Consider the following 21,012-nt stretch of genomic DNA (forward strand, 5'->3'; position numbering starts at 1 on the left):
GGTGCTAGGTGTATAGAGACTATGGAGAATGAACCCAACAAATGAGAGATTGTCACCTCAAAGTTAACCAAATCCATAAAGATTAAGGAAACGTATTATGTGCCAAACCAATGTGTTTCAATCAGTCACAACGTACACACAATCATTTCATTCTTCTTAATCAGTTTGGGTTTATGAAACTAAATTGCTATAGAGATCTCCTATGAAGGAGTGATAGGGGTGTTTTTGAAGGAGTACCCGATAGGTACCGACGGAAAGCCTCAAAACCGGATGGTGCCCGGCCCTAACACCCTAAGACGTCCAAACTTATCCGTCTGTCCTAGTTTATGTTCTAAACTTAGAAAGTGTAATAACTAAGTCATAGGTTAAATCAATGTTACTTAAATTGGAAAAGAAACCAAGTTTCTTGTATCTCTCAATTTTCTAACCTCCATTGGTGGAAAATGATGACAACATTCATTGACTTGGACTTTTGTAAGTCTTTGCAACTTTGGAGCCTCATACTTACGGCAATATCTTTTTAATAGGAGAAAGTATATATATTACTAGGTTTTAACCCCCATATTACGGGGGTTGTTTTATATTATTTTTTTTAATATTTATTTATTTTTTGATTTTTTATTTTTTTATTATATGAAAGTTAATAATATACTTATGTTTGATGATAAATTGTTTCACAAATAAATGAGATGTTATAACCCGGTTTAAAAGCTACATGAGTTTGATGAGACACAAAACCCGTTTATTTTTTTTACTATAAAATTGGATTTTTAATTATAAATAATATATATATTTTTTAAATAAATCATATATTAATTTTTAGTATATCCCTACTTTATATGATTTTTATATCAAATATTTGGTGAGATTAGTTTTTAATTTAATGAGATGTTATAACCCGTTTAAGAAATATATGGGTTTGATAAGACCCATACCCATGAATTCGGGTCAAATGCATGAAAAGCCTCCATTTAAAAATCAAGCAAATCTGGTGACTCCAAGAAAAGGGGGAGCGATCACATCGCGACACGTATGAATTTTATGTTTTCGTTTATATATATTATAGATATCATATGTGATTTGATTGGTAAATATACTATTAATTAACGTTTAATGTAGTTTTGATATTAGATTTTTAAGAGGTTTTAAATGGGAAATTTGTGTATATATATTTCTCTAAAAAATCGTATTAATCTCTAAAAAAAACCCTATATCTCATTCTTTATATTTATCTCAATTTAAATAAATAATAATCTTTTAATCAATTTTAACTATTTTTTTTAATCCTTATAATTTATCAATAACGAAAAGTATAAAAAGTGGAATTGGGCTTTTTTATGTTTCCTTAATGGTAAGGAAGAATGTAGAGACTCTAATGTAAGTGTTAACAACACGCACATTTAAGACATTACATAATGCTAGAAGGCAAAGAGAAAATAAATAAGATAATTACACGACGAACTGAGTAAAAAGATTGGCAACTGAAGGGAATAAACTAGACCATGAAGCCAGATTTACAATACCCGATTCGCAATATTCACATCAAAACAAAAGGCAACAAATAAGTGAAGTGATTTTTGTATTAGTTCAAAACAATGGTATTATGTAATTGACTAATTGTCATTTCATGGTCTTTTGTGCAAGTCTCAAAAGTGATTGTTGTTTCACAATTAGAATGATCACATTAATATCGTTGTTACTCTTGTCATGTTAGATGGTATACCTGTCGTGGAGATTTCACAATGATATGGTCTTTGAAAACAACGTGAAGTCAAAAGATCAAGTTTTTGATTCAATTGTTAGTTTTTCTTATCTTTAATTTGCCAATAGAAACTGAAAAATGATAATTATCTAGGTTTGTTGGTAACAAAAACATGGTCTTAGTTGTAATGTTTTTTTTTTGTCCTTCTAGCTACTTGCTATGGTTTTTTTCTTTATTTATAAGAATTCGTATTGTTTAAAACAAAATCACAACAAGATATCGTAAGTGAACAATAAAATCAATTTGCATGTTATTGTGTTGAAATTTTATTTTTCATTTAAAACATAGAGACCAAAGAACGCGTGGCAATGTAGCATGTTGGTACGAAAACATTAGATAAGACTTTTGAATGATGGAGGTGGTTCAATTCCCATGACGAACAAAAGTGTGAAATTTAGGAGGAGAATTAAATAGTGAACTTTCTTTAATAGTCCTAATACTCTTTCGCAGGTATGTATGTACTCAAGTGTTTCCTTATATGACTGTCTTTCAAATTTTCAGTGCACCTCTTCTTTAAAAACATCAAATCAAAAGGGTTTGTTTTCCTTTTCCTTTTAGTACAAAAATACGAGAATATTACTAATATAACACGTTGAACGATGAAAGAAGGAACACACCAAATAAGAAAGCGTGTTTAGCAAAACACTCACTTATAACTAAGTAAATAACTAGGATAACTAACATATTCATTTTAGTCCTAGTTTAGAAAGTATAATATCTTTGTAATTGGTTTGAGTCGCTTTAAAAAAGTGTTAAAAGACTTGAAAATGAAAGCTAGAAGAATAGCAAGCCACCCTTTGAGTTTGTCGTAAAGAAGGCATGATTGACTTGGAAAATAAGAGACGACTTTTTAAAGTCTTGTGTGGCTTTTATTTCTCCTATTTGTCTTTGTGGAAAATTAGTAGGATTATATTGTCCGGATCATATATACATTAATGTAACAACTAACAATATTTATATTTAGTAGACATGGAGGCTTTGAATTAGATACATGGGAAACTTCGTAGAAAACGTAGGTAGTGACTGAACCAATATAACCAAAACACATCAAAAACCAGTGGTTTGGTTTAATATTTTTTTTGAAATTTGAAAATAATTGGTCAGTTATGGTTACAAGGTTTTCATACCCATAAAAAGCGAATTGAAACTATATTATGCACTTTTTTTAGTATAATAGACTATGAATTTTTTTAACGCCATGTAATATACTAATGTGTAGTAACAACTTATATTTTGGTCAAAAACTTTCAAGCCCAAATTCATGGTTAACCGGCCCATAACAGACACTCTATAACCTTAAACTGATTAACCAAAAAATCGTGATAGCCTAGCGGCTATGACTATCCGTTAACCGACATCTCGTTTTTGGTTATGGCTTAGGCCAAAACCGACCCATGCACACGCCAAGGTAGTGATACGACATTGATTAATTTAACATTTAAAATTAAGGTTGTAACAAAAGTAATTAATTGAAAACGTCCAAAGGAGTTCGATTGACGTAAATGTTAAGTTTTATATACTCCACTTTTTAATCATACTATACAATTAAGAATTTTACTACAAGTGACCATAACCAACAATTCTCGATTCCTAAACAATGTGTCTTCTTCACACTGAATCAACATTTTATATAGCATCCATCCTCGAGCAATCTTAGTTATTGGTAGGGGTTCGGTCCGCTAGCCAGTATGTTTAGTCATTCAGCATAAAGAGGGCCTTCTAATTAATAAAGAGGGTCTTAGAATTCAAACTAGATATAATGTAAGGGGTATGACAAACTTTTTATGATCTTGTTTTCTTGCCTTATAGAACTACTTTTGTCCCATTCTTCACTCACTTACAGTCCTACACTTTTGGCCTGATCTTAAGCCCTGGCGGACAAACCTTACGTCTTTTGGCTTGATCTTAAGTCCTGGCGCGCCCTCTGTGGAAGAACCTTGTGGTTAAGTATAATATTTGGCGCATTAGTGTTAATGTGTTAGAACAGCTCTGGTCAACATACATATTCAAATTTATTAAAATCTATTCGTACCTAAGTTTCACAGAATATTTGATGTTAATTAATTAGTATTTTCAGTAGTTTATAATATATTATTGAAACTTGGAAATTGGAACTATAAACTAAGTTTATGTTCATTTTAAATTAAATAACTAACTTGGTCTTTATATAAACATTTACTCGATTAAATTTGAGGTTTTTATGAATGAAAAATATTTATTTGAAAATGGGACTAGATTGTAAATTCTGTTTTATTTAAAGTATTAAGTTACCATTTTCTAACACTAAATGACCTCCAAAAATAACTTTTGATGTTTACGCAATAAAATAACTACGCAACAAAAGATCATGTGCGACAAGTACAAATGAACGACTTCATCTATTTTTCTCTTTTTTATGTTTTTTACTTCCAGATAACCCAATCAGATAAAACTCAAACTTTTTATTAATTTTGAACAATCAACAAAAATTCATTCAAGAAAGACTAGCAAGTCGCTAGAAACACCAAAACAAACGTCAAAGCATATGTAACATTGCAAATCAAATTACTATCTAAACTAAACTAGGCTAAATCAAGCAGATATATTAGTACTTAAATAATCTAACCACTAAAAATTATTTAAATTCAAGTACACAATCAATTGGTTAAAAGACGCCCTGCTTGCGGTGCGCGCATATAATGTATATACGTGGTGAACCCTCGGGTGGGCAAAAGTGAGATTGCATTAATTTTGACGTTATTTTATTAATCTTGTGAAAATACCGTTAAAAGTGGCGGAAGATTAATCAGCCATCATGTGGTGGCGTTGATAGCTGAAAGACAAGGATACATGCACCAATCGACCGGTGTCCTGATGGTTGAGTGTTATGTGCCTTTATATCCAAGGCTTGATACAAAACTACTATTGAGCCGGGGATCTCACCGAAAGCAGCCTCTTTATCCTTATGGTGTAGAGGTAAAGTTATCTACATCTTACATCTTACCCTACTCAGACCATACCATAACTTTGCTATTGGTGGGATATACTGAGTACGACGACGACAAATCAATAGGTTAAAAGAAAATCAAAGTCACTAACCTTATTCTAATCACAAACTAGTTAACTGCAAAGAAGATCAAAATAACTAATTTAGAAAAACATGCAGCAATGCATCTCCTAAATAATTTACAAACTGATTTATATTAGCAAACCAAAACTTTCCCAGACTTTCTAACAAAAATATTTAACAAAATCATTTTCAGCTGTTAAATCATCAGTTTTATGACTAAATCAAACCCCACTTCATTGGAATCATCTTAGTTTCTTAGAAGGTGGCAAGTTGCACATATTATACGTTGAACCATAAACCCCATTATAAACATCACATATCAAAACAAACTCAGTCAAACAAACATCTACCTTTCATTGCATTGCAGCCATGAATCCTTCACTCTTGCTCCTTCACTTGTTCATCTTCTTCACTGTCTTTACTTCAAAAGCCTTATCTTCATCTCCTTCAATCTCCTACTCTGATCACTGTGACTCTTTTGCTCCTGAAGCAACTCCAACCGATAGCCTCTTAACTAGATACCGGTTTCTCGAATCTGTATCCACCAGTTACACAGGTGGTCAAAAGATTATTGACGAAGATCGCTCCATCTACCTTGCATCCACTGATCAAGTATTCGCCACAAATGTTGCTGGCACGTACAAAATCCAGGCCCAATTAGGCTTCTATCCATCAAGTATATATTATGATTATCACCCGGCGTCCAACTTCACAAATACCGGGTCAAACTATTCACAGGCTGGTTGGAATTATCACCGTACGTTGGTGTTTGATTTAGATGGGTTCTGGTCAATGTCTACAAATACTCTTTGTATGGTTGGATCGGCTCATTGGTTTACAAAAGAAGGTAATCCACTCACACTAAAAGCTGTTCTTAAGCTTAAATTCGCTCAGTTCATGACTTTCAATAACAGCTTAGTAAGTGGAAAGTTGGAGAGTTTGTCTTCTCCTAATGAAAATGACTACTTTGACCCGATCTCAATGTTCGGATTCCCTCTGGTGTCTCCATTCAGATATAACTATACATTGATATCAAATAAAGAGTGTGATGTTACTAAAAACGTGCAAAATTCAGTAACTAGTATGAAATATCTAGATGTCTGTTCGACTTTCAGGCACAGATTCACAACTTACAAGCTGGAGTATCCAAGTAATTGTAAGAATTGTTCTTTATTTGGTCAAGATAATAGTTACTTGCCTACTTTCGTCTCCTTGTATGTGATTCAGTGTTCTCGCGAAGACAAAAAACTTCGTGTTTTAGTCGAATTTCAAGATAGAAGGTTTACTCCATATGATCAATCTTTCCGCCCAAATATATCATTTATTGGAGAAGGAACTTGGAATGGACAAAAGATGAGTTATGCATCATTGCTTGTCGTATCATGACCCAAAGTGATCCTTTGGATACTGCCCGCGTTGGGGATTGCTCGATTAAGTTGAGTTTGTGGTTCCCTGTGGTTCGGTCGATCATGAAAACACATAACACCGAGGGTCAGATTTGGACCACCAGGTTCAAAGATGATTTGGGCTCGTTTAGAACGGCTAAGTTTCAAAGCTTTGATCATAGCCTGCAGAACTACGGGATGAAGTATGAATATACACAAATGGAGAAAGTAAGACGGAATTGCCCGAAAAAGAAGCATGCGGGGGCCAAGTATCAATTCGGGCCATATTATAGTTTTGACATGTTTGTCAAACATAAGAACATGGTTTCGAGAGGTTTTGCAGACCCTATCTTTGTGGGAAGTCGGGGATTAAAATATTATGCAATTATGAACACAAACTTCGGTACATGGCGGGAAGCCGATGCCACAGTGACAGTTATTCCGGAGACAGATATTTCGGCAACCACGTATAGCGGTCCGGTGAACATTAGTTTTGAGATCAGTTTTTGGCTGAACATTAGTTCCAGTTCAAGTAGCGAGGTTTCGTCACTAAATCTATCCTCAACTGATTATCAAAGAGTGGAGATATCTGCAGAAGGGATTTATGATGATGAAACGGGAGAAATTTGTATGGTCGGTTGTAGAAACTTGAACAAAAGTGCTTCTTTTGACTGTGAGATTCTGGTCAAATTCCAACTCCCACAGGGTAAGGAGAGTTTGATAAAGGGGGATATTGAAAGCTTACGTGAAAAAACCGATGTTTTGTACTTCGAGAAGATTGATATCTCTTCAGTCACATTCACTGAAAGTGAAGCAAAAGAATCAATATGGAGAATGGATATAGAAATCATCATGGTCTTGATTTCAGACACACTTATGTGTGTGTTTATTGGAAGACAACTGTTGTATTTGAAGAAGAGTTCTGAAATGATTAATTCCATTTCGGTTCTGATGATGTTGCTTCTTACTCTCGGGCACATGGTTCCTCTAGTGCTAAACTTTGAGGCAATATTCGCAAACAGTAGGAATCAACAAAATGTAACAATTGGGAGTAATGGATTGCTTGAAGTGAACGAAGTGCTTGTGAGGATAGCGACAATGGTGGCTTTCATTTTGCAATCCCGTCTTCTTCAGTTAACATTAATTGCGAAAAAGAATCATTGGGCTCATGAGATACAGACACTTTTCCTTTGTTTACCTATGTATATTATCGGCGGGTTAGCAATGTTGCTAGTGAACTGGAAGAACAATTATATTTCAAGTCAACGTTCCATCTGGGGTGGGTTGAGGTCTTATGCAGGGTTAACTCTCGATGGTTTCCTATTCCCACAACTAGTACTCAATATTTTCCAGATTTCAAAAGGAAATGCTTTGAGTCATTGGTTTTATATAGGGACCACGTTCGTGCGATTAATGCCTCATGTATATGATCTTTACAGGGGTCAAAGGTATATCAGCCATCAGTTTGACAAGTTGTACATTTATGCAAATCTGAGAGCAGATTTTTACTCACCTTCTTGGGATGTGGTCATTATTTGTGGAGGCTTGGTTCTTGCAGCGATCTTTTTCCTGCAGCAATGTTTCGGTGGTCGGTTTATGTTTCCAAAGAGATTCCAGAATCATGTTGAGTATGAAATGGTACCTGTAACAAGCAAAGAGTAATGAAAGATGAGGCAAACAAAAGGCAGCCCGATTCAGCAACGATGATTAGTATTAAAGTCAGGATTTGTATGTTCTTACTTTGTCTCCTTAGTAAATAATCAATAGTGTGTGCAGTGCAGTATGTATTGTTATATAAAGTCAACTATAGATCAAAAGTCACTACCATCTCAAGTTTTTGTCAGTAGTTATATGTAATAGTTCTAATTCTAGATGTACATGTACCATCTTCAATGTTCACAAGTAAATAAGTCAATTATATTGTTGCATCTACCAACAGTTCACGATGAGATAACTTACATATGATAAAGGGTATTTAGATGTGCATTTCAAAATAGTCATCAATAATCACTCTGTAAGTGGTGAAATGATAATAACTTATCATTTATGCTGGTAATTCCGGACCGTATTGTGAATATGGAAGGACCATGTCGGTCAAGTAAATTTAGTTTCCTAACTGCAATATGATTATTATTTATTATGGTCACCAAGAAATTAGGGTTAGATTATGAATACAGGGCTTGGTTAGAGACTTTTGAGTCAGTAGTTTTCTGTTGCAATAATAAAGTGTGTGATCAAAGTGATGTTGTGCTATCAATTACTTGCAGAATTTGGCAAACAATTAAGACAACAAAAGATTATTACACCTTAAAGCAAACAATAGCAACACTTTGGGCAGAAATTCGCAGCTAAACCCTAGGTAAGTAAGCAACTCCATAGATCCAGCTATAAATATATGAATATGAATAATAAATAAATTAGTAAACGGTTGAAAATAGATTGCAGAATTAGATACCTACAACTCAACTTATTACGGTATTGATTATTATAGAAAGTAGCGGAGCTTGTAGAGATGAAATGAAGAATACGCTGCCGGAATGGTTGTTGACTGGAATTAGATCTTTGTAACGGTCGTTAAGGAAATGATCGTAAACACAAATGGACATAAACGAACACAAATAAAATCAGCGTAGCTTTGAGATTAAGAATGATGTATTTATCGACGTGACACGGACACTTAATCGAACAAATATTTACGTTCATCTTCGTTTATTTAGAAAAAAACGAACATTTGTGTTCGTTTATGTTCGTTTGTTTAAAATCTAAACAAACATAAATGAAGATTTACGAACAAATGTAAATGAACAAACAAACATAAATGAAAATACTTAATGAACACAAATTAACAAATATAAAACATTTAAGTAGATGACTCATCAAGATAATATTTAATTATTTTCTATTAATACATAAACGAACACAAATAAACATACATAAACGAACGTTCATGAACGTAAACGAACGAACATAACATGTGTTCATGTTCGTTTGTTTATTACGTAAACGAACTTCCCGTCGAACGATTCATAAACATTTCACTGAACGTTTAGTCCGTTTACAGGCGTATGTTTCTTTATAAAAACTCTTAATAACTTTTTAATAAGTGTAACCTATTAACTTTTCTCTCTCACATAAAAAACAATCCCAAACATCTTATTCCTTTTTAATAAGTTTAATAAGTTGGGGAACATGTATTAGTTATGAAAATGTATACAAGAGGTGTATTTTATCGTCTACATTAATGTGAAATTATAGAAAAAATAATAAATGAACAAGTTTAAACCGAGTAGTATTCATCCCCAAAGTAGTAATTCATAAAAGCTATGGGTTTAAAGTCGCTTTAGAAAATATTATAAGTCTTACTAATTAAAATGCTTGGAAAATATGCAAATTGCAGGCCGCCCATTATTGACTGTTGTAAAGAAGGCGTGATCGACTTGAAACGTAATAAACTAGTTCAATCTAAATGTCAAATTTTACATACAGTATATTATATCTTTAATCATACTATACCGTCGAATATTTTACTATTTTTAAGTTCAAATTTGAATATAATATTATTAAACACTAATGCATTGTTGATTATAAACGCTACGTCTAAACTAATCATAACATAGCAATATAGCATATAGCGTAATAAAACTTGAGCCTCACGCATGAGTGATTTTTCAAGCTCAGTCTTCTTAGAACTGAAGTAGCATGTCCATCTTGAAACATTTTTTTTTATTAAAACAACTATTTTTAACCCGAGCTCGATCATTTTGACCATAAGCCATAATTGTCATCCAAATCGATTTTAACCATTGCAGCCAGAGATGACCCACCAGTTTTGCCCAACATTTTTTTGTTAGATGATGATACTTAGAATATTATTAGTTACGTTAAAAATATCAAAATTTGTTTATAAATATGTAGTTAATGTCAATATTATTTTATTTTATGTAAGCTTATAACAATACATCTCCTAGTTAAATTGGATACTAATAATCCAAACTATCTACTATTGATCAATATTAATCCCAACTAACAATATGACTATCACTACTCCCAACTTTCAACTTTGTTACTAGCAGCAATCTCAATCTAATGGACGGTTAACTTTGTCAGTTAACTAGGTTTAAAATGACAAAGATACCCCTTCACATTAAAACAAAAAATCACTAATTTAATAAATATTGAATAAGAAAAAACAAAATTAAAATTACATTTGGGGCAACAATCACCAAACAAACACATGCATCTTCTTCAATAATTTCCGGCCACCTACATGGTATTACGGCGAACTTCCGACGAGCAAAAGAAAATCATCAATTTGCACCCGACCACACCCTTTTTTCTCGCCAATAGCCACCATTCCAATTGCTTGGAACCATCAAATCAGATCTGAAATTTGTTATGACCACATCCTAAACCATTAATCGGTTGTTGTGTTTCTAAGATGTGTACCATGATTTGTGGCTTGTTTTCGAGATCTGAAGCGAGGAGATGATGGTTGTTATGTCGCCGGAAAATTTTGGGCTGGAAGAATGGTTACGAGATGCGAGATGGGATTAAGTAATCAGCAGTTCACTTGGTTTAAATAGGTGGTGTTCGTCGGAAAAAAAAACGAACCTGACTGACGAGTCCACGTGGTCCAAACTCGCTGGTTTTTAGGGTTGGTTGTGACGGTTGGTGTGTTCGCCGGAGTTGGATAAACGGTGATGAAGTATGGATAGAAAGGTTTAGTGGTGATGTCGGTATTGGGGTTGAAAGGCCTCTGGAAAATGGTCGGGTCGAGGTTGAATTGTCGCCGGAGTTCATGGTCTTACCGGCACACAATGCTTGTCGGAGAAGACGATATACAGTATAATACATGATACACATATCATGTGGGGTCCATGTTAATTAGTGTTTTATTTTTATCCTCTTTTTAGTGATAGGGGTACCTTTGTCATTTTACACCTACTTAATTGATAAAGTTAACAATTTGTTAGCTCGGGATTTTTACTAGTAACAAAGTTGAAAGTTGGAAGTGGTGGTAGTCATATTGATAGTTGAGATTAATATTGGTCAATAATATAGTTTGGATGATTAGTATCCAATTTTCCCCTAGTTAATTATCTAAGTACAAACTGAATTTAGACTATGTTCCAGAGTCTCATTTAATGAGGGGAAGGGAGGGGAAGGAAATTAGGAGAGAAAAGAAAGGAGACGAAAAGCTTATTTTTGTGTTCCCGAGTTTAATAAGAAGGAAAAGAAAATCAAGGAATTTACATATTTCATGTGTTCCCGAGTTGAGAGGAAAAGAAAAGAAAAGAAAGCTATAGTTTTACTATCATACCCTTTAAGTAAAACTAATATAAAATTAGCTTTTAAGGGTAATTTAGTAATTGAATAGATTTTCTCTCATAATCTCTCCAATTTGGGAGGATGACTATATGTTTAAATTTTCTAGTATTTTCCCTCCCCTCCTCTCCCGTTCCCTCCTTAAAAAATCTCTGGAACACGATATTTTAACATTTTCTCCTCCTTTCCTTTCCCTCTCCTCATTAAATGAGACTCGGGAACACACCGTTACATTTGTAAATCAAAACTTTGTGAGACTTCCTTATAAAATCATTTTTAGATGTTATAAAGTTTTATGACTATGTCAACCCACTTCACAGGGATCATCATAGTTTATTAGAAAGTGGCAAGTTGAACATATTGTACATTGGCCCATAAACCCCATTATAAACATCACATATCAAAACTCAGTCAAACAAGCATCTATCTTTGATTGCAGCCATGAATCCTTCACTCTTGCTCCATATCTTCTTCATCGTCTTTAGTTCAAAAGCTTTATCTTCATCTTCTGCAATCTCCTACTATGATCACTGCAACTCTTTTGCTCCTGAAGCAACTCCAACTGATAGCCTCTTAACCAGACTCTGGTCTCTCGAACCGGTATCTACCAATTACACAGGTGGTCAACAGATTCTTGATCAAGACCCCCCATCACAACGCTCCATCTACTTTAAACCCACTCGTAACATATTCGCTACAAACGTTGCTAGCACATACAAAATCCAGGCCCGGCTAGGCTTCTACCCATCAAATATATATTATGACTATGTCCCATCCAACTTCACTGATACCAGGTCTAACTATTCACGGGCTAGTTGGAAACATCGACGACGTGCGTTGTTGTTTAAGTTGGACGGGTTTTGGTCAGTGTCTACAAATAAACTTTGCATGGTTGGATCCGCTCGTTGGTTTGCAAAAGAAGGTGATCCACTTACATTAAACGCAGTTCTTAAGCTTAAATTCGCTCAGTTCATGACTTTGAATACCAGCTTAGTAAGTGGAAAGTTGGAGAGTTTGTCTTCTCCTAATGGAAATGACTACTTTGACCCGATTTCAATGTTTGGATTCCCTCCGGTGTCTCCGTTCAGATACAACTACACCTTGGTATCAAATGAAGAGTGTGATGTAACTAAAATCGTGCAAAATACACTAACTCGTATGGAATATCTAGATGTGTGTTCGATTTTCACACAAAGATTCACAACTTACAAGTTGGAGTATCCGAGTAATTGTAAGAACTGTTAGTTATTTAGTCAAGATCATAATGGTTTCTTGCCAGCCTTTGTGTCACTGTACGCGATTCAGTGTTCTCGGGAAGACAAAAAACTTCGTTTTTTGGTCAAATTTCAAGACAGAAGGTATGGTTCGTACTACCAATCTTTCCGGCCCGACATATCATTAATTGGAGAAGGAACTTGGAATGGGACAAAAGATGAGTTGTGTATCGTTGCATGTCGTATCTTGAACCAGAGCGATCCTTTGGGTACTGCACGTGTTGGGGATTGCTCGATTAGGTTGACTTTGTGGTTCCCTGCGGTTTGGTCAATCACAAAAACGCATACCACCGAGGGTCAGATTTGGACCACCAAGTTCAAAGATGATTTGGGCTCGTTCTAAACGGCTAAGTTTCAAAGCTTTGATCATAGCCGGGAGAACTATGGGTCAAAGTATGAATATACACAAATGGAGAAAGTAAAACGGAATTGCCCGAAAAAGAAGCATGTAGGGGCCAAGTATCAGTTCCAGTCATATTATAGTTTTGACATGTTAGTCAAACACAAGAACATGGTTTCAAGAGGCTTTGCACACCCAAATTCCATGAGAAGTCAGGGGTTCAACGACTACACAATTGTGAATCAAGACTACAGTACATGGCAGGAGGCGTCATCCCCGTTGGCAAGTGTTTCAGCCACCACCAACAGCGGTCCGGTGAACATAACCTTTGAGATCGGTTTTTGGCTGAACATTAGTTCCCGTTTAAGTAGCGGGATTTCGTCACTAAATCTAACCTCAACTAATTATGATATGGTGGAGATATCTGCAGAAGGTGTTTATGATGATGAAACGGGTCAAATTTGTATGATAGGTTGTAGAAAATTGAAGAAAGACGCTTCTTTTGTGAGATTCTGGTCAAATTCCAACTCCCGCAAGGCAACGGTAATGAAAGTTTTATAAAGGGAACAATCAAGAGCTTACGTGAAAAAACCGATGTTTTGTACTTTGAGAAGCTTGATATTGTTTCACTCACATTCACCGAAAGTCAAGCAAGAGAATCAATATGGAGAATGGATATATAAATCATAATGGTCTTGATTTCAGACACACTTATGTGTGTGTTTATAGGAAGACAACTGTTTTATTTGAAGAAGAGACCTGAAATGGTCAATCTCATTTCGGTTTCGATGATGTTGATTCTTACTCTCGGGCATATGGTTCCTCTAGTGTTAAACTTTGAGGCAATATTTTCAAACAGTAGGAATCAACAAAATGTAGCTGCTGGGAGTAACGGATTGGTTGAAGTGAATGAGGTCATTGTGAGGATAGTGACAATGGTGGCTTTTGTTTTGCAATCCCGTCTTCTTCAGTTAACATGGATTGCAAAGAAGAACCATTGGATTCATGAGATACGGACACTTGTAATTTGTTTACCTACGTATATTATCGGTGGGTTAGCAATGTTGCTAGTGAACTGGAAGAACAACTACACTATTTCAAATCAACGTTCCGTCTGGGGTGGTTTGAGGTCTTATGCAGGATTAACTCTTGACGGGTTCCTATTGCCACAACTAATACTCAATATTTTCCAGGTTTCAAAAGGAAATGCTTTGAGTCATTCGTTTTATATAGGGACCACATTCGTGCGGTTACTACCTCATGCATATGATCTTTACAGGGGTCAAAGGTACATCAGCCATCAGTTTGACAGGTTATATATTTATGCAAACCCGAGGGCAGATTTTTACTCACCTTTTTGGGATGTTGTCATTGTTTGTGGAGGCTTGGTGTTTGCAGTGATCATTTTCTTGCAGCAATGTTTTGGTGGTCGGTTTATGTTTCCGAAGCGATTCCAGAAGCATGTTGGGTATGAAATGGTACCTGTAACAAGTAATGAAACTTAATGTTTGTATGCTCTTACTTTGCCTGCTTAGTGCTTACTAAATAATTAACAATGTGTGAACTATTCTTATTTGAAGTCAACTATAGACTGAAAGCCACAACCATCTCTGGCATTAGTCCTCCATGCTATACATAAGATTTCAATACTTTCTTCAATATTTACAGGCACTAAGTCAACAATAAGCGGGTGTTTGGATGTGCATTCAAAATATCTGATAGTCACTTTATAAGTTGTTAATTTTGAATACTCAGTGTGATTGAAGTGGCAACAAATAGGGCTGTAAACGAATCAAACTGAACTAGACAAGACCTTGTTTGTGTTCGTCTGTTAAGCTTTATCGGGCAAATGGACGGTTACTGCACACTTTACCAAATAGAATTTCATGTCCGTGTTTGTTCATTAAGTCGTCCATGTATGTTCATTAATCTTGTAAACAAACACAAACAGACACTAATGCACACTAACAGACAAAAAGAACGTATGTCCAAATCAACACCACATAATATCCAAAAAAGCTTAACATAGTAATCATAACTAATAGCACGCATATATAATTTGTATATAAAATTATATTATATAATCATGTGCTTATCTAGAATCATTGATTGATTGGTTAGCTTTGTTTAGATGAGATTGATATTGATTTAAATCCCAAATATATAGGGATATCTCTTGTATATATAGGAATGTAAACGTCAATGAAAGGGACGACAATTTACATTCTCTTATATGGTATCAGAGCAGCCAGCCGGCCCTACCTCTCCTTCTCTAACAATCGGCGGTTCTCAGCCCCTCCCCCCAAATCGGCGACCACCTCTTTTCATCCTCCCCACCCCCAAATCGGCGACCACCTCTTTTCATCCTCCCCACCCGATTCTTGAATTAATAACAATCGGCGTTTCTCAGCCCCTCCGCCCCTTTCATTGATGTTTACATTCCTATATATACAAGAGATATCTCGATATATTTGGGATTTGAATCAATATCAATCTCATCTAAACAAACCTAACCAATCAATCAATGATTCTAGATAAGCACATGATTATATAATATAATTATATACAAATTATATATGCGTGCTATTAATAACCATAATCAGAATTAAAGCAAGCATACATATCCAAACACTATCACATAGCTGATTGTGATGTCCAAACACCACCATAAATAACTGTCTTGTTGACTTGTTGTGTACTATATTCAAAGCAATATGTACAAATGAGTTATGCGGTTCTTGTACTTCTCGACATATTTTTTTTTTCATTTGAACATCTCCCTGATTCATTTACATAAAGTTTATAAATAAAAACACATTTTGAAAACCAAATAACTAATCTAAAAGATTTCTAACACACACTATGATATTTCATTGCTTACTATTTCGCGTTTAATTGAAAGAATCTCACAAACTTTGACTAATACCTGGGAATCTACAAAAACATTTACACGTGTTTTTTTTCTTTTAATGATCAATGAAACTTATATTAACGAAGTCAAGGTAAATACCCTAGCTCACTAAAACTTGCGTCAGAAAACCACCAAATAGAACTATGCAAGTAACAACTTAATTAAACGCCTAAGCATCGTATATTAAAAGCCCGCCAATCTTCCCACCTAAATGAAGCTATCTTAGACCAATTCCCAAACCAAATAAACCCGAAGACTTTTATTTCTTTCATGATCTTAGAAAGAGAAGAAGCAATTTGATTGAAGACGAGGTGATTCCTAGCTTTTCATAAGCTTCAAAATATAGCAAGAATTAGTGAATTACAAATATCTATTTACTAGAAATTGCACATGTAGTATTAGAATTACATGTATGTAAATCAACATATATTATTTACTAACATGTTCTTCGCCTCTGATCAAAAGAAACCGAAATAATTCATTAAATAAACACCAAATTATATCAAACAACCAAATATATAATTCATTAAAAAGATATATCAAACATAAATACTAGGAGAGTCTTTTAACCAATGTATATATTAGCAGAAGAAATAAAACACCGACAATTTTTAAATCCTTGATAATGAACTAAAAAAATAGGTAAGAAGCTAGTTAATGCGAATGCCAATGATCAAACATCTCCAAAATAATTAGCTAAAACTTACAGCTTGATTAATATTCGCAAACCACAGCTATATATATGCCAGACTTTTTGATACAATTATGTTTATATAAATCCTTTTTATAAGTTAAACAACCACTTTACTGAAATAATCTTAGTTTCTTAGAAGGTGGCAAGTTGCACATATCAATGGAAACCATTATAATTTATAAACATCACATTATATCCATACAAAGTCAAACCATATAAAAATGTCCCATTGCAGGCTGCAGCCAAGAATCTTTTAATTTATTTTTATTTAATATCTTTTATCTATTTTATTTTATTTAATATCTTGTAACTTTTCTTCCAAACATTTCTTTAATATAATTTGGAAGGGAACCTTAAGTTGGTCAGTTCAGTTGCTTTGTCTAATAATATAACTATGAATCAAAATTTATCATGCTCAGCTTGGTATTATTTTATATCCTTGAACAAGTTGTCACTTAAATATATTACAACTAAATGATAAACATTTCAAGTAGACTTATTTATATAAGTAATAATACTTAGTAAACGAATATCTAATTACAAATTGACTTATTGGAATCATCTTAGTCTCTTAGAAGGTGGCTATGAAACCATTATAAACATCATATGATCATAAACTGATAAGTGATAACATCAAACATCTTTCACTGCAGCCATGAATCCTTCACTCTTATTCCATTTCTTCATCATCTTCACTTCCTTTACTTTGAAAGTATTTTCTTCATCTTCTTTAGTCTCCTACTCTGATCACTGTAACTCTTATGCGCCCGAAGCCATTCCTACTGATAGAATATTCACCAGTTTTGCGCTTCTTGACCCTGCGACTAGCCATTTCACGGGTGGTCAAAACATTCTTGATCAAGATCCGCAATCACAATGGTCCATCCTCTTTCAAACCAACGATAACATATTCAAGACAAACGTTGTCGACACGTACAAAATCCAGGCCAACTTAAGATTCTATTCAACATATATATATGATTCCCCCTCAAATTATTCAGCGGTACATCACCATTCATTGGAGTTTCATTTACAAGGGTTCTGGTCCGTGTCTACAAGTAAGCTTTGTATGGTTGGATCGGCTCGTTGGTTTACAAAAGAAGGTAATCCACTTACACTAAACGCTGTTCTTAAGCTTAAATACGCTCGGTTAGTAAACTTGAATAACAGTTTAGTAAGTGGAGTCTTGGAGAGCTTAGCTTCTCCTAATGATCCCAATTACTTTGGCCCGATTTCAATGTTGGGATTCCCTCGAGTTCCTACGTTAAAATACACATATACATTGGAATCAATTGAAGAGTGTAATGTAACTAGAACCATGCAAGGTTCAGTAACTAGTATGAAATCTCTAGATGTGTGTTCAATTTTCTCGCAAAGATTCACAACTTACAAGCTGGAGTATCCAATTAATTGTAAGAATTGTTCTTTATTTGGTGAAGATCATAATGGTTACTTGCCTGCTTTCGTGTCATTGTACGTGATTCAATGTTCTCAGGAAGACAATAAACTTCGTGTTCTAGTCTAGTTTCAAGACAGAAGGTTTACTCCATATGAACAGCCTTTCCGACCTGACGTGTCATTAATCGGAGAAGGATCTTGGAGTGGGAGAGAAGATGAGTTGTTCATCGTCGCCTGTCGTATCTTGAACCATAGTGATCCTCTGGGTAGTGCCCATGTTGGGGATTGCCCGATCGGGATGAGTTTGTGGTTCCCTGCAGTTCGGTCAATCATGAAAACGCATAATACCGAGGGTCAAATCTGGACTACCAAACTAAGAGATGATTTGGGAATGTTTAGAATGGCTAAGTTTAAAAGCTTTGATCATATCCGGGAGAATTACGCGTTGAAGTATGAATATACACAAATGGAGAAAGTAAGACGGATTTGCCCGAAAAAGAAGCATGTAGGGGCCAAGTATCATAGGGGGGAGTATCAATCACGGTATTACGGCTTTGACATGTCTGTCAAGCATAAGAACATGGTTTCAAATGGATTCGTAGACCCGTTCTATGCCGGAAGTCAGCAGTTCAACAATGATGCATTTGTGAATAAAGACCTCACTCCATGGCAGGAGGCAGTACCCCCGGTGGCAGATTTTTCAACCACTTACAGCGGTCCAGTGAACGTTAGCTACGAGATCAGCTTTATGCTGAACAGCAGTTCGATTTCAAGAAGCGGGATTTCATCACTAAATCTTTCCTCTACTGATAATGATAGAGTGGAGATATCAGCAGAAGGGGTTTATGATGAAATAACCGGACAAACTTGTATGATTGGTTGTAGAAACTTGATCAAAAGCGTTTCTTTTGATTGTGAGATACTGGTGAAATTCCAATTCCCGCAAGGTTATGGTAATGAAGGTTTAATAAAAGGAAGTATCGAGAGCCTGCGTGAAAAAAGCGATGCTTTGTACTTTGAGAATCTCGATATTGTTTCACGCACATTCACTGAAAGTGAAGCGAGAGAGTCAATATGGAGAATGGATTTAGAGATCATCATGGTGTTGATCTCAGGCACACTTATGTGCGTGTTAACAAGACGACAACTATATCATATGAAGAGGAGGTCTGAAATGGTTAATTCCATTTCGGTTTTGATGATGCTGATTCTTACCCTCGGGCACATGGTTCCTCTAGTGCTAAACCATGATGCAATATTTTCAAATGGTAGGAATCCGGAAAGTGTACCAATTGGGAGGAATGGATTGGTGGAATTGAACGAGGTGATCGTGAGGGTAGTGACACTGGTGGCTTTCATTTTGCAGTCGCGTCTTCTTCAGTTAACATGGGTTGCAAAAAAGAATCATTGGGTTCATGAGATACGGACGCTTTTCATCTGTTTACCGGTGTATATTATCGGTGGGTCAGCAATGCTGCTAGTGAGCTGGATAAATAATTACAGAATTTTAAGTCAACGTTCTGTCTGGGGTGGTTTGAGGTCTTATGCAGGATTAACTCTTGTGGGGTTCCTATTCCCGCAACTAATACTCAATATTTTCCGAGTTTCAAAAGGAAATGGTTTGAGTCACTCGTTTAATATAGGGACCACATTCGTGTGATTAATGCCTCATGCGTATGATCTTTACAGGGGTCAAAAGTTTATGAGCCATCAGTTTGATAGGTTCTATATTTATGCAAATCCGAGAACAGATTTCTACTCATCTTGTTGGGATATTGTTATTATTTGTGTAGGCTTGGTGTTTGCAGTGATAGTTTTCTTGCAGCAATGTTTTGGCGGTCGGTTTATGTTTCCAAAGAGATTCCATAAGCATGTTGAGTATGAAGTGATACCTGTAACTAGCAATGAGTAGTCAATCACTTTATGCTCATATGTTTTTTTACAGTTTTTATGATGTATTTGCAAATTGCAGTTCATGTTAAACAAGAGATTTTGATTTTTGAGTGTGCATTCTGGATATGGTTATCCATTTATATTCCTTATCATTTAGGTTCAAAACAATTAGTTTTAAACAAATTTCCCAAACAATCTGATAAAGGCAAGAAGCATAATTCCAAAGATTCACCAATGTATGTATAAAATACCGAAAGTTTGATAATATTGGCAGAAATTGATAATCAGAAACATCTCACCATCCATGAATCATGATTATGATTTTATCATTTTTTTAACATGTTTGTGATATTTTAAACCAACTTTTAATAAGGTGTTGTACAGTTGGTGACATTAGTGATTTAGTGCACTATATTAGGTATTTGTTATTTAAGGAGTGGATTGCAATTTTTTGTCGTGTGTGTTTTGATCATATTTCAAACTTTGCGCTTTTGTCATTTCCGCTAGCAAGTGCTAGTTTTTCTGTTTTAACTCAATCTTGTGATTAGGGGGGGGGGGGGGGTACTCCGATGATTGATTGTTAGTGCGTTTGAAAAGCAAGAAATATTTTTTTCTAATAACTTCACAGACCAAGTTGATATAGAATGTTAAATTATTGGGTTTTCTTTGAATTAAAAATAGATTGTCATTCAAACATTTGTTGTGGAAAAAACAATGTAAGCCCATGGCCAGTGCAAGGATATATCTTGCATTTGGGTGATGTGTAGTAGTGAAATGCACTGCATTTAGACAACTGCAAGAGGAAACAAAAGAGAAATTGAAGAGAAAGATTGAGTGGAGGAGAGAGAGGAGTGAAAAAGGTTATGGATAGAATGATGTGATACGGACATAGTGATGTGGCATACACACTTGCACCTTTGCATTGACCATGGTCTAATTTTTCTATGTAAGTTCTTGTGTTTGCTAGTTGTACCGTTGCCA

The 21,012-nt window shown here is 35.0% G+C and overlaps 2 protein-coding genes and 1 pseudogene across 2 annotated transcripts; all 3 read left to right on the plus strand.

Annotated features, from left to right (window-relative positions):
* The first annotated feature begins 6,193 nt into the window (after positions 1–6,193).
* LOC143561333 (uncharacterized) lies at positions 6,194–7,858 on the plus strand. The gene has a single exon (XM_077049451.1). The coding sequence runs from the start codon at positions 6,194–6,196 to the stop codon at positions 7,856–7,858; it is 1,665 nt and encodes a 554-aa protein (XP_076905566.1).
* Positions 7,859–11,962: 4,104 nt separating this feature from the next.
* LOC143561334 (uncharacterized) lies at positions 11,963–14,814 on the plus strand (annotated as a pseudogene).
* A 3,655-nt stretch (positions 14,815–18,469) lies between these two features.
* Positions 18,470–19,798, plus strand: LOC143561336 (uncharacterized). The gene has a single exon (XM_077049452.1). The coding sequence runs from the start codon at positions 18,470–18,472 to the stop codon at positions 19,796–19,798; it is 1,329 nt and encodes a 442-aa protein (XP_076905567.1).
* The last annotated feature ends 1,214 nt before the right edge of the window (positions 19,799–21,012 follow it).

The sequence above is a fragment of the Bidens hawaiensis genome, unplaced genomic scaffold, assembly GCF_021521415.1.
Source record: "Bidens hawaiensis isolate Kalapana, Puna unplaced genomic scaffold, B.hawaiensis_p1.1 tig00020663_1, whole genome shotgun sequence".
NCBI lineage: Eukaryota > Viridiplantae > Streptophyta > Magnoliopsida > Asterales > Asteraceae > Bidens > Bidens hawaiensis.